The sequence below is a fragment of the Rhea pennata genome, chromosome 5 (genome assembly GCF_028389875.1).
Source record: "Rhea pennata isolate bPtePen1 chromosome 5, bPtePen1.pri, whole genome shotgun sequence".
In the NCBI taxonomy this organism is placed as follows: Eukaryota; Metazoa; Chordata; class Aves; order Rheiformes; family Rheidae; genus Rhea; species Rhea pennata.
This window is the reverse complement of record NC_084667.1, coordinates 62819573-62834570: the sequence shown is the minus strand read 5'-3', so window position 1 is coordinate 62834570 and position 14998 is coordinate 62819573. Positions and strand designations below refer to the sequence as shown.

Genomic DNA, 14998 nt, shown 5'->3' with positions numbered 1-14998 from the left:
TAGTATACTTATCTACCTATCTATCACCTTGAGAACTACTGGTGAAAGGGTGATATGGAAGCGAGGGACTATTTTGTTATTCTGTTCTCATTCCTAACACTTCTTACACTTCCAGATTTGCAAGTGGCACTACCTTCACCCTTCTGTGGATATCCCTTTAGACCCAGTGCCCAGACTATCTGCCACTGCAGGAGCAAAGAACAGATGCTCAGAACTAAAGCTGTTTGAAGACGTGCTGGGATGAACCATTCACAATACAACTATGGTATTTTGTTCACATATTCAAACTCAAGTGTTCGGAAGTTTCAACGATGCTTACCAATGTGTATCCAAATATACCCAGGGTTTAGTTTCAGTACTGTACAGACTTGCAGTAAGGTACCTGCCCTGAAGGGCTTACAGACTAGAAAATCCAAAGAGTTTGAGACTAAAGCAAAAAGAAAGAAAGTATTATGAAACTTTATGCAAAGTAAAGGTGAGTGAAAAACTGTCCTGTGAACTTGAAGATGACTTCAGAGCAGATCAATTAAGTAAGACCTTCAATTAAGTTCTTACCTCAAGAAGCTTTCCCTACTGAAATAGTAACACAAACACATCTGAAGAAAGTGAAGACCTGCAGGTACTCTTAATCTTGTAAACTGCATGGTTAATACTTGCACAGCCTACATTTGCACATCCTCCTAAAAGCATTAATGTTCTTATAATCCTAAAATACATGTCCCTCTCTACATGGCAGCTAATTTCACTGCGAATCATATAAAATCTTTTATTAAAGTTTTGCTAGCAAGAATAATGGTAAAAGCCGTAATATTAACAGCACTTGGAAGTCTAATATAAATAACAGTGCAGATCAATAGTACAGACTAATTTCTCATTGTATGGAATTAAGCTGGCAGCTTGCTCTGGAGACAATGCAGGAGATGGGACATTTAGCCAGTGTGTTGACTATCACTGAATATCAGCAAATAGGAAGAGACTTTGGTAACCCTGAGTAAACTTTGAGACAAATGGTCATGCTAATATAGAAATAAATCAATGGTTTTAATTTCTGTTTAATATGGAATAGGTATAAAATGTATTATTATGAATTATTACTAGAAGTTCCAAGGCATAGCACAGTAAAATAATAAAAACTATTTTAATTAACAACACTTATTATTTCAATATATCAAGATTGTCTTGCTTTCAAAGACCTAATGAATGTAAAAAGGAAAAAGAGAAGTTATTTTTTTATCAGGTGTATCATGACAAGAAAAATATGGGTTTGCACATGGATAGACAGATTCTCAGGCAAGAAGGAGTACCTATAAGCATTTACACTAACCTCTTGCACTATAGGTCAACCCATCATTTTTACATCAATTCCAGAATACCTGGTAAAACTATTGCTTTGCTTTTAAAAGGCCTTGTTTTCACATTTTCAAATGATACAGGCCAGTTCTTCCAATGGATAGCTACTCTCTCCTTTAAAAAGTGTGTGTTGTTTCTGAACTGATTTTATTTTCAACAAACAGCCAGTGGATCTCATTATGTTCCTCTGATAAAAGACCTCCAGTCATCAGAAATCTCTTCCTCATGTAGGTGTTTATAAAATGTGACCAAGTCATCTCTAGATCATCTTCAGTCTTGCACTGTGAAGCACAGGATGTCCTTGGAAACATCTACACAGTGTGAGGCCCTCTCTCTTACAACAACCTTCTGAGATCGAGCAGCTAATCAGTTTTTATTTGATTTGATGCAGACTAAGTTAATTTTGTCTAATGCTATTTTCTTTAATAAAATGTTGTATAGAACAGGTTCAAATCCCTTACCTAAGTCTATTCTATCATAACAATTAATAATAAACGTTTGACATGACATATTTTTCATAAACCACAGTTTGCATTAGTAATAATGCCTTGCCTGAGCCTCTATAGACCATGTCCCTTATCACCTTTTCCCTGATTTTATTTAGAAGTAGATGTCAAATTTACTAACTAATACTTACCTAAATCATTCCATTTACCATTTGAAATATGGACGCACATTAGTTTTTCCAGTTAAAAAAAAACAAAAAAGTTACTTTTGATTGTTTCACCTCTGGATCATAGAGAAAGCTTTTCAATAATAATTTCATCAAAAATGATGCTTTCACTTGCATAATGGTTGACCATTTTAAAAATTTTTATCTACTGTTGGGCCAAATCATTGTTAGGAGTTTTTTATGCACCTTTAATGCTTTCAATAACTTAAGCGCTTTTGACTTAAGAAGGTCATAAGCCGCTAATTCTCAAATACTGCTCTTAGAGAAAAAAAGTGTGTATTTGTACATGATTTTGACTTCCAAATTTTATCTTTTAAGCTTCCAAATTTCAGAAGAAATAACTGAAGGGTTTTTTAAAATGCATCCAAAAATTGGTTAAGCTATCGCAAAGGATACTGGTGTTAGGACCAGCCGATATTCCCAAAATTACAGGACCCTTTGCTTTTGTAATGTAAATGAGCTATGTTCCTGAAAAACAAAAGCCATTTGGATGCAAAGAAGTATATTGTTTCCTCACAAATGCAGAGTTAAATATAGGGTATTAAAAGCGAGCACTCCAAGAGTTACGCTTTTTATAGTGACAACAACGGATCTATCACCACACACTGCAATATGAAGAGACCCTATTGCATTGAAAAAGCCAGGCCTACAAATCATAATTCATGAATTTACTGATGTCATGATAAAGTGACTCTTCTAATGATACATTACTGTATATAGATAGAGAGGAACATTCACTTACAACAGTAAGAGAGTTAGCTAGGAATGAATATTCTTTCTTTCAGTTTTACTGTGTGCTAAGCTGCTAGTACTGAGAACAGAGAATGAAACAGATGACAACCAAAAGAAATATTCATTATTAAAAGATATGACAAAAGAGCTTTGATTTGACAAAGACAAAGGTAGATGTATCTACAGAAAAAAAAAGAACAACAAAGACAGGCAATCTCATAAACTCTGTGTTTACCATATGCTCCAAGCATACGACTTCACCAGCTCTGACTTGGCTTTATGGATCTTCTTTTTGAGTTTACAAAAAGCAACATCACAGAATCACAGAACGGTTGGAAGGGACCTCTGAAGATCATCTTGTCCAACCCCCTGCTCAAGCTGGGTAACCTAGAACACACTGCACAGGATCTCATCCAGGCGGGTTTTGAATATCTCCAAGGAAGGAGACTCCATAACCTCTATGGACAGCCTGTTCCAGTGCTCTGTTACTCCCACAGAAAATAAGTTTATTCTCATATTCAGATGGAACTTCCTGTGTTTTGGATTGTGCCTGCTGCCTCTTGTCCAAATTCAGAAGCCAAATTCAGTAGGAGTCTTGCAGAGGCTACCACCTCCCCTTAGGTAACTATGTACTTTAAGAAGGGCTTGGTGGGGGCACAGATCAGAATCTCTAGTAATTTTCTTACTCCCATAACAGTCTCATAATATGATATAGGATCACAGAGAAGCATTTGGAAGCTAATGAGAGATCTTCCAAAGATCCTACAAGCAAAAAGAGATGCAGAAGCTGAGCACTTAAATTTCAGACAAAAATTGTTCTGAAAACGATCCCCTATTGGTAAAACAAAAATTGGACACTTTTATTGTGAAATTCTCTTACTGAGATTGTGGCATTTTTAATGCAGCATGTATCTAAACTGGATAGTTTACTAGTAGCAACATGTTTACATTTGAGTCCATAAGGCTGCATAAATGCACGTACCTAGGTGTAAGACAGAGAAACTCAGTTTAAGGGAGAAGATAACCCTGTAATGCTCAAGATACTGTTTCACTATTAGGAAAATGTTCTCCAGCACTTCATGCTGGTAGAATTAAAGTTCACCTGGAAAACTTGTTCTATTCTGTGTACTCTTTCAGCAGCGTAGCAAAAAAACACCAAGACAAATTTCCAAAGAGGAAATTTCCTTGGAGATTTCAAAACCCTTCTTGGTGAAATCTGCAGTTTATAAACAAGGCAGGCTATTATGGCTGATGACTGTAGTGCTTTTCTAACCAATAGTTTTGGAACATGAGACTCGGAGCAGGTGGTCTGCAGGGACCAGACGCTTGCACTGCTGCAGAAGTTGCTCCGTCATAAATCTGTAGCCACAGACTTTGCAATCAGCTTTTCCATATGCATCCAAGCATTATACAAGAGAAGAATTTGCTAAGTTTCAATGCAAAATCAGAGGAGAAAGTTGCATTCTCCCTAAAGAAAAACCTTCGCTGGCTAAATAATTTGTTTCTAACAGAAAAGAAGCCCAGCTCCATGTCACACATGAACAGCACACATGTGCATGAAGATCTGAACTACTATTAAGTTGAAAGAGGAGAAAGAAAAGCACAGAATAACATGTATCACTTCCTTTCTCTGTACAGAAAATTAAACCCACTCAAAGTCATTATCAAACAACTGCTCAGTTCAGCTATCATCACCCTGCAACGATTGGCACCCAGCTGACACAAACCCTAAGACAACAGCCATCAGTGGGGAGGTTCAACACAGACAGTCACCTAGAGCAGAACGTGCTAGGTCTCACCCTGTGGTGTGCAGGAAACATCCGTGGCAAGTGAAAAGTCTGTGGTGACGGCTGCTGGAGTTTCAGCACAGCAGTAACCAGCTCGGGAAGGCCCAGAGGGAACTGGCACAACACATCCACCCATCTCTTCTACTTGAGATCTGAGAGATTTCCCAGGGAGGTACAATCTGATTTTTTCCTTTCCCATCCCCTTCCTCCACATGCTCAGGCAGTTTGAGATAAGCCCCTAGAACAGTTCAAAGAGCTCTGTAGGGAGCAGAGATTATAAAGAACTCAAGAAGAGCATATGAATCAAAACAAAGACTGTGTGGATTAAGAATACGTCCAAATAATAGCCTTTAGGAAGGGTTTAAATATTTTTTCAAAAATCTTCCTCAGCTTGAAAACACTACGGGATGGCTTAGCAAATAATCCAGAATCTGTTAAGACTTGTTACCAAAGCGTACGAGCCTAGTGAATGATGAATGGTATCTATTTGCAATTCTCTTTCAGCACACAAAATTCTCACTTTCTCAGGGCTGTAGCTAGCGGATATATTGACTGGTGTCTGAGCAAAGAGCTTAGACAGTCTTAGTGGCAGGATAACAAGGACCGTGCGCTAAATGAGTAACAGTAGCAAGAACTGGAGATATTCAGAAATGTCAGTCAATTTTGACACTAAATAAAATAAACTCCTCCAACTAACTTCTAACTAGATATATAGTCCACAGATCAGGTCTTTTTATTTCACAAGGAAAAGCCACTCTAGGTTTTCAGACATTCTAAACAGTGATAATCAAGGTCAGTTTTCTCCAAAGAGCACAACATCCTCCAGACATCTGGCTCAGTTATCTGGATTTTTAGGATTTGGCTCATTGAATGTTGAAGTGTTTTGCAGACCTGGCTAAAAGTGTTACTTTTGGCACTGTATTGGGGCAAAAGAGACAAAGGTAAGCAAACAGCTAATGGACAAATCACAGAGTATTTTCCTATAATAATCAGATAATTTTGTAAGTACCTCAAAGGTGATGTATAAAATTGAATAGTTATTAACCCTGCATGCATTAGAGTAATCTTTAATATACCCATTGAATGTCTTGGCACTAAGAATTTAATTTAAGAGGGGATTGTGTGCTTCATTTTTATTGCACTATCTAAAATCCAAGATCACTTGAATTTAAATACTTTAAAAAAAAATGCTCAGAAATTGAGATTCTGAAGATCACGTCTAATTACCTGAATTTGGTTTATTTTTTATTACCAATGTGTAATATAAGTATGTAGCTCACATATTCAGCTCAATATGTGAGCTGAATCAGTGTTCAAAATGCTTAGGTTTAGTGCTACATTAACAAAAATAATCACTTTTTAACTGGGTAACAACAACCGTTGGAGATATTCAAAAATCTCTAAATATAAGGTTTAGATTACATTGAATTCAGTATTGTCAATACAGCTAAAGGCCTGAAAAACATAGTAAAGATATGTGAGATCATCTTGTGTTTTAGGGAAACAACTGGCACACCAGCGCAGGCATCTGCTAGTTTGTCTGATACCAGTTAATGCACTGAAAAGCATAGGAGGAAGTACACTAATAGCATCACAGAATCCACTGATGACACAAATTGGAAGACTCCAGCTTTGTAAAAGTTTGAAAATAGTAGGTTTCATCATTTTCAGTTTTGCTATATATCTATCACAAACACAGACACCATATAATCATGGGATGGGACTAAGGATAGCAGATTACAGGGAATTCTATCACTATAAAATCAGCCTTTTAGAAAACAAGAAAGAAAATTTCGAAAAAGTACAGCTTTCATTAAAGAATCTCTCAAGTCATAACATTGTTTGGACTGCCAACTTATGACACAAATTATCATCCTTGGAAAGATGGAGTTGATCAATAGGCTGTTTTATCTTGTGCTATTGATTGCAGTAGCTTTAATAAGCATGCAGCATTAAGTAAAGAAGTCATTGAAAGGTGAAAAGCTTAAGAAAAGAGATCTGGAGAAGACCTTCCCCTAGATATGATCTCTGGACCTTACAGTCCCTCTGTAAGCTAGATCACCTTGGTAGCAGGAAAACGCATGGCTCATCCACACAGGTACCTCCAGGAAAATTCTTCCTCCAGGAAAAATTTTATGAGCTGTTCTATAGCCATGGTTTGTAGAGATGGCGCTTCTAACTCAAGCATTAGAGACTCATACTTTTATCTCTGGCAATCCCAAACTCAGCACACCTTAGAGGCAATAAAATTGTGGGTCTGATCTTTTCTTGGTTCTACACAGTGCATTCAGGAGGTAAATAGTCCATGTCCTCCATTAAGATGAAAGAGAAGGCCCCACTGCTGGACATGCCCTGCTTTCGGACCCATGTGAAAGACAGCGAGTCCACGACCGTCTCTCCTGTATCCCGCTTTCCAAAGAACCATGAATTGCAACTGTACCTGGTCCTAGCTCAGCTCTGTGAGGTGAGGGGAGACTTCTGGTTCACCTGTTCCATCTGCAAGGAACGACCAACAACCCAGCCTCTACAATAAAACAAAAATACTTGTCCAAACGATTTTTACCTTCCCTCTTCAACAGGGAATTGTGTGTAGCTGTCACATCTAATTTTGCAGATGTCCTCTTTGGCCAAGAAGCTTGAAAGCCTTCCACCTCCGCTCATCCAGGATGAAAACCAGTCAGCACAGCACAGAAACATCTTTGTGATGGGACAGTGTAGGAACAGTAGCCTGATTCCACTACTGGTGTCAGGGTATCACTAATACTTACTATGGCTCTTGAAGACCTTATTAATAGCAAGCAAGGTACTGTACTTTATAACCTGGGTCTATTATTTGCCATAAATCTCTCTCTCCTTTATAGAAGACCTGTGGGCCAGTAATGAATAGTTTTATAATGTGTTGTTTTCCAATGATTTTCATTTCAGTCATTGCATCCTGGAATTGGTTCAAATTATTTGAATCTTCACTGATGCTCATGTTGAGACTAAATAGAAGCCTTTTTCTTTCTTTCACCCTACGGCTTTTCTGAAGGAATGGACTGTTAATACATGATAGATATTTATTTAGTTGCTTTTTGAGAAAATCCTAAGCCATACAATAGCATAGAGGTCAAGAAGAGAAATTCTTTGGTTTTACTGACATTTCAGAACATTATCACTAGATGAGACCTTGAGACGTTTGCATGTAAGTTAATGGTTGTTCTGCTTTCATGTATAATGACCTATTTCTTATAGGAGAGCTAATACCTACAAATTTTTCATTTGCTGCCTAGAAGATTTCAATAAAAACTAATAAGTTTGAATTCAGAGTGTATGTTTCATGTATCAGATTATTATTGTAAAGATTTCACTGCTTAAAAATGACTTTACACAGAGAATGCTCTGGCTTCTTCCTCTCTCAAAAAAACCCAGATTCTGCTAGGTGAGAGATACTGTTTAAGGATATAAAGGCTCCTTAGTTTTCACGTGTTTACCTCTGCTTATTACTAGATGAAGAACCCAGAAGGCTGTACCTTAAACATAAAAGTAAATTCCATCTTATGTTTGAGCCACTGTTACAAAATGAGATAGAGGCCATGTGCATGTATTACATATATCATCCTAGTTTTCAAAGGAGGGCTCTAATGTTTAAGTGATTTAAGTTTATGGATCATAGGCCACTTGCTTCCCCTTAAGTACTACTAATAAATACACTAATGCTTTTAGTGTCATTGTTAATTCCTTATTTGTGAATATTTAGAGACAGGCTGAAGTGCCTTGGTTTGAAGATAGGAATTGAAGATGAGCCATTTCCAAGGAGAACAGTGAAGCCTAAACTGTATGTTTAATACTCCATCTCTTCAGTGTGGGAGAACAAGGCTTCTTCTACACATACCGAGGAAAACAAACTGGGGCTTTAAAACAAAGCTTTGCTTGGGACAGCTTGCTTTCACAAGCCAGCAAGCACTAGGTCTTCATTAAACTTTCTCCAAGCCAACTTCCACTCTGCCTTTGCTGCGCATCTAAAACAGGACCTATCCTTCTCAGTCTTAGGTGAGATCTTCTTTGGAACTAAACACCGAATCTGTCAAGGATAGATACCTGAGCTCTGATGCAACAAAATTATGCATGTTAAAACGTAGTAATTCCATTCAAGCTATTAAATTTAATTTCAATTATATGGGTTTAAAAGCTTTCGTTATCACAGAAACACATCCACATGTGTTTATTTTTACTACGTCAAGTTGCTAGGATTGCTCATCACCATAGGAACCTACTGTAATACTCAAATAGGAAATCTCGTCCTTTGTTAGCACATGAACCTTCCTGTCTTTTGAATTTGGCTTTCAAAACAAAGTCAGTTCAAAATACTGAGTAACTGAATGAAATGCAGTCTATTTGTGGCAAATGATGTTGCAAAACACATTTCAATGTGATAATGCAGATATATTTGGAACAGCCAAGGATCTAATAATGTATGTTTGGAAGAAAAACATCCCTGGATGATGGAAATTGTCAAAGAAATTCACGACTGATTATCATGTGTCATGAGCACGTCTTCTGCTGAATAATAAGAAGCTTATTGAAAGATTCACAAAAATTAAAGAGAATGGGAAACAATGTGATACAAAGATATCCAGACAACAGACTGGTCAGAATCTCATTACTGGAACTTTTAAAACTAGACTGAAAGGAACAGCTAAGGTCATGTCTCGGCTGTCAGATGGAAGCACTACACAGAAGCTAGTGAAGACCTGGGCCAGTAATTCTCTATTCCAACATATGCTGGTGCGCTATCTGGATTTAGCAGCTCAGCTGCAGGGGCAATGTAGTCCCATTAGCTCCACTGCACTTAAGGTAATCAGTCTGACATAAGTCTGTATACTTTGGAGGTCCCTATAGTGTCCTCCCTTCCACTAGCTGCTCTAGAGTCAGTGTAGATGGAGAGAGCTCAGTCAGTCTGTGCACCCCACAACAGACATTTCTTTGTCATTCTTGGGAAATTATGGTCCGCAGACTGATCAAAGACCACCACCATTCTTCTGCTGCAGGGTTAAACATCTCATGACCAAGAAATTGAACATTTTTCAGGCTAGAAAAGGCACTGGTGACAAAGAAGGGCATCAGGCCCTATGAAGATGTTGACCTCTTGGCTCTCAAGTAGCTTATTGAGATACCTCCATATCTTCATTGTGACTGTAATGGCACATCCACCAGGCAAAAAAAAATACCAGGATGGAGTGATAAGATGCTTTACTCAATAGGCAGTTTATACGCAGAGAGTCTGACAACTGCTTTTTTGTATCCTATAGGGCTTGAAAGGTAATGAAAAAACTAACACAACAGGAATGATCCGCTCTACATGACTAGTCTCTGGGACCACAGCACTGATCCTATGATTTATCAGCTGGGATTTGCAACATTTTCTCATTTGCTTTGGTGAAGCATATCATAACAGCTTCCAAAGAGGAGACAGGGGTGGGAAGGCTGCTTGGCACAACCTTCCACTCGTTCCCAAAAGCTAATCTTCACTTTGGCTAAGACCCGGCAGCTGAAAGCATGCTGCCAGCTCCTTACACATGTACAGACCCAATGACGCTCAGTGCAGGCACTACAGGCCGCTGGTGATGTAGCTTTTGCAGACTTGCAGGCTGTAGGGGATACAAAATACCAAAATATTCAAACCAATGCCTAAGTTCTTACGTTTATCTTGTCTCTGGTCTTCTACAACATTAGTCTGGGAAATTCAATTATATGCAACTATTAATGTCCTGATCCAGAGGTTACTGAAACACCTCCACTGGTTTAAACAGGTTTTGGATCCAGGCCTAAGATTTGGCAAGTCTTTACCAAGAGAAATCTGATAAAAAGTCACAGGTTTTACAGACATATTAATTATCTAGCTAAGCAGCCACTACTGTCTACAGACCAGAGAACACTGCTTACTATGAAAAAATGATTATGGCTCTAACTGCATTTTTATAATCTATAAAACTGGACTTGTGGAAATTATGGAAGGAAATTTCAGTAATTAAAGCAAAAGTTCTTCTAATTAACTGCAAAGCATCACTAAAATCTAATGAAATTGTAACAGAAAAATACAAGATTCTAGCTTAGTTGCAAGAAGATAAATGCAAATAAAATTTGAATTTTCACTTTTTGGGGGGTCTACACAATAGGACCAAATACATTTACAGTAGTTACAGTAACAAAACTCATTTTGAACACTGTATGAATCACCGTTTGGAAGTTAGGAGGTTAGTGTTATAGAAATGAACATATTAAAGAATGTGGCATACTGAGGCAGAAGAATCCAAGAAATCAAAATCCTTATCAATTACAATAATCATATTTGGGATAGTTACCCAAATTTCACAGCAGGTGATTAATATGATAACTCTTGTTGCATAACCATGATGCAAGTTGAAAATTTTCAGTGCAGAAATTTTATCATGGCATATCTGAACAAGGTGCATCATCATCACATACCATGCAATAGATGAAGAGGAAGCAAGAACTTCAAAGCTCTGTAAGTGCTGTGCACTGGAAGACACTATTCTGCATGACCTTGCCCTCCCTGAGACAAGTGCTTTTAAACCTCTTGTGAGAAAAGTCTTCATGAAAAGCTTTAAGACCTAATTCCAGCTGATGTAGATCAGCTCCAGAGAAGTCTAAGGAGCAATACCAAAGTTTACTGAACAAAGATTTAGGCCTCAAACTGCTGTATTTTACTTAAGTTCAAGGTATTGCAGGTGGCATCCATCCCATCTGAATTCGGCCCTCTAAAGTATCCAGTCCTAAGCTATATAGACTTATATACATACAACGGAAAAAGATAGACCTAGAGGACAATTCACCTGGTTTTTCTTAGCATACGATATATAACTCTCTGAAGGCGACCTCCTCCACTAGCTGAACTTGAATGAACCCAGTGATCACTCCTTTCTATGGGCTAGCCAAGCAGGATTTCCACCCAGAATGGGTACCAGTAGGGCCACTTTGTCTGTATATCCCTCTACCAGTAGGGCCACTTTATCTGTATATCCCTATCAAAAACTGAAGTTCTAACTGAGAGATTTTAGCTTAAGGAGGTCAAGCTCTCCTGTCATTAAATCCTATACTAATTATGCTGATGGATATATGGATGTCCCATGCATCAGCGAAAGGTACAAGCCAATCAAACTCATGTCCTTGCAACTCACAGATGCCAACACTTTTCAGACTAATACTGATATAGTTAGATACCAAATGATATCCTAAGGCTGAAGACCAGTTTCCAATTGATGTCAATAGATTTCAATGCATTAATGGTAATTAGTATTTTAGTAAATAAGGCTGGAAAGCATAAAACATTGACTGTAATGAAAAATAAAGGTATATTTCCAAAATGGTGAAATAGTTTTAAAAAATTCCTTTTTAATCCACATGCAACCATAATAATAGAGTAGCATGCAGTTAAGAAGTTTTTAGCAAGTTATTTACTTTTGTACAGTTCTTGTTTCTAAGAAAGCATACAATAAGTATGGACTCTTGCTGCCTAAATTGTTACCTCATGCACTCATACCTTCTCTGTGTCAATTCCTTTAGACATAGACCAGGTTGAGACAATATAATCCATGACTCGTTCACTAAGGCCTTTTGGGACTTGATATAATTTTAGGAAATCTCGCACATTGTTCAGCATCTCATGGTATCGGTTGGTGTTGGCATACATTTGCTGGAAAATGGTGGTGACATTTCCAAAAATAGTTGCATAAAGAAGAGCTGAAAGAAACAAAAGGTAATTAAAAATAAATACTTATGCTCCAGTAAAATGCTACTCATAATTCAAGAATAGTTTCAAAGAAACTGATACATGGTTGCAAACTACTTCAAACACATAGCAATAACGTGAAAATTTCTATTTATACACATATGCATGCGTGCACACCCAAGCACACACAGGCACACATACAGTTATTTATTAAATTTATCCGTACAATTCATGTAGTCACTCAAGGTGCATTAATTTACAAAATTATTCATACAGAGAATGTCCATGCATGGAGTTATTCAAAAACAGCCACCGTGTATTAATTTTTTATGATATATTAATTCAAACTAATTTTCAAGTGTGGCTGTAACCTACCACTAAGCCTTGAAGGCACTATCCAAGGAATCATGTGGATCTCATGTATGTTCAGCTCAGTAAACTCATGATACGAATACAGAAGGGCTTCAGTCCCAAAGAAGACACGGAGCAGAGATGAAAGGAGCCTGCACAGCCTAGCAAGGAGATCTCCATTTCAATGGAGCCCTACACCAGTGGCCAATATGTTCACAACTTAGATCAAGTGTTGTATTTCACAATCCTATTTTACAGCCAGCCCAAAGCAGCAGACTTGGATATGTCACATCAACGCTAGATGCCAGTTGCTAATGATTTCAAAGAGAGAAAAGCAAATTAGCAAGCAATGCAATGCCCTGAATTTATCACATTGCTTTGGGCATACACCTAGGGCAGGAGGACACAGCAGAGGAGGATGCACTACCCCTGAAATACTCCTGGAGCTAACTTCTCTTCTCATTTGCTTCTGCCCTTTCCAAACATGTCACCAAGACTGTCAAGCTCAGGAAGTCGAGTTGTGCAACACCAAAGAACTACATTCTGTACTTCAGAAAACCACACTTTTTGAGAAAGCCTTTCCAACTGAAAAAGGCATCCAACTCAGTATACCATTACATGTGTGAATAAGTGAAATGCTATTTGACAGAAAACAATTAATTCCTCAAGCCTAAATTCAGTAAAGCATTTAGGCAAAAGCATAAACGTAAATCTTTGCTAGAGCTTTCTTGAATAGTGTTGGATTGAAAGATACTGCTATAGTCAAGCAAGTTAAAGGTGCTATATTGAGTCGCAATCTAATTTCCCTTGCAAGAAAGCCCAATGTGACATTCTTCCATTAGGCATTACAGATTTTGCAGAAAAGAAAACTGTTCTGATTTCTTATAACACCAGTGTGCTGCACCTTACTTCTGCTCTTGACATTATCAAATACACAGAAATGTGCCTGTCATTTTTAATAATCTTTGCTGGGAGGTACTGTATAGCAGAGTGCAGCTACGCATTTCCATATTGCATTTTTAAGAAAACAGTCGCAGCCTACAAATGGCAAACAATAACCCATTGTGAAAGGATAAATGCCTTCATCTCTCAGTGCGTAATGTCTTCCCTCCGCACAACACATTTCTCATTGCAGAAAACTGACTTTGTTTCATACTCAGCTACCATCGTTCATCACCCTTATGTGAAAGGTGGCATTTCTAAAGAAATATGGTGTTTTCTTAAAACCTAAATAATTGAAAAATTGTATTTCCATTTCTCACTGTGCCTGTTATTATGTCAATGTAAAAATCTGATGTTGAAGTTTGGCAGAAATACAGTGATGTTCATTGTTTCATCAAAGACTGAGCTCTTTACATTTCACAAGACAAGATCGTATCAAACAAGGTCACACAGTGGGTAGCACAGATGAACACAAGGTTTCAATTTTAGAAAGCTCAGTAGATTAATACTCTACATGCTGTCCAGAAATAAAGCTCTGTGCAAACACAGTTTTTTTTCCTTTGATTTACTGATTATTGTATCATGTCTCCTAACTACTACTAAAAGGTTTTCTGTATCTCTCTGCCCACTCAAATATATATTAACACTCGCAAAGATTATAGAAGCATGTGGATTATAAAAATGTCACCTGACTTTTTGTTTGTTTTCTTTGCTCTCCTGGACTTTTGAAGTGGGTCAAACCTGATGAAGTGTCACTTCATATAAATGCAACATCCTTCATTGCTCTCAAGAACATTTGCTGATTTACCATGAACTTACTTCACCAGATATGTGAGTCCAGAGTACTTTCCCTCTTGTTTTCTAATGTCAGATACACCTGAAGCCAATTGTGACTATAAATGTAAAGAAAAATCACAGCTATTCCAGCAATCCTGCCTTTCTATACAAATAAAATTTGTGCAAGTCTGTAACTACATCTAGATTGCATAGGCAACTGCAATTCATTCAACTGCAAACCTGCGTAGAAGACAGAGGCTGATGGAAAATCATGACATAGTGCCCAGTTAGACGGGAAAGAAGAGATTCAACTCCAAGAGCTGCCAGGTTGGAAACAGTCAAGAACGTCATGGTGAAAATAGCTTGTCTGAATTAAGACAAGGTATGGGATTTATTTCCCCCTCCACAAAAATGACTCCTTGGTGGAGACAAGTTGTAGAAAAAATGCAGCCAGAACAGAAATGTTTTCCCCAGTTACATGTCTCTTAACAGCAGGACTTGGAAAGTTGTACTTAAAAAGAAAATGAATGTTCAAGAAATTAAGGATAGCACAAATCATTGGATCAAGCCTACAAAATTGCTGGAAATGTTACCCAATGGTACCTCACTAAACTAGAATTCATTAGCTGACATGCCATAGAGTCCGCACAGACA

The 14998-nt window shown here is 37.7% G+C and overlaps 1 protein-coding gene across 1 annotated transcript in view; it reads right to left on the bottom strand.

Annotated features, from left to right (window-relative positions):
- The window catches only part of KCNH5 (potassium voltage-gated channel subfamily H member 5), a 155775-nt gene that overhangs the window by 38935 nt on the left and 101842 nt on the right, over window positions 1-14998 (bottom strand). Inside the window, exon 8 of the mRNA XM_062576827.1 lies at window positions 12086-12285. Coding sequence (XP_062432811.1) covers window positions 12086-12285 — 200 coding nt within the window. The remainder of the gene's footprint in view (window positions 1-12085; window positions 12286-14998) is intronic.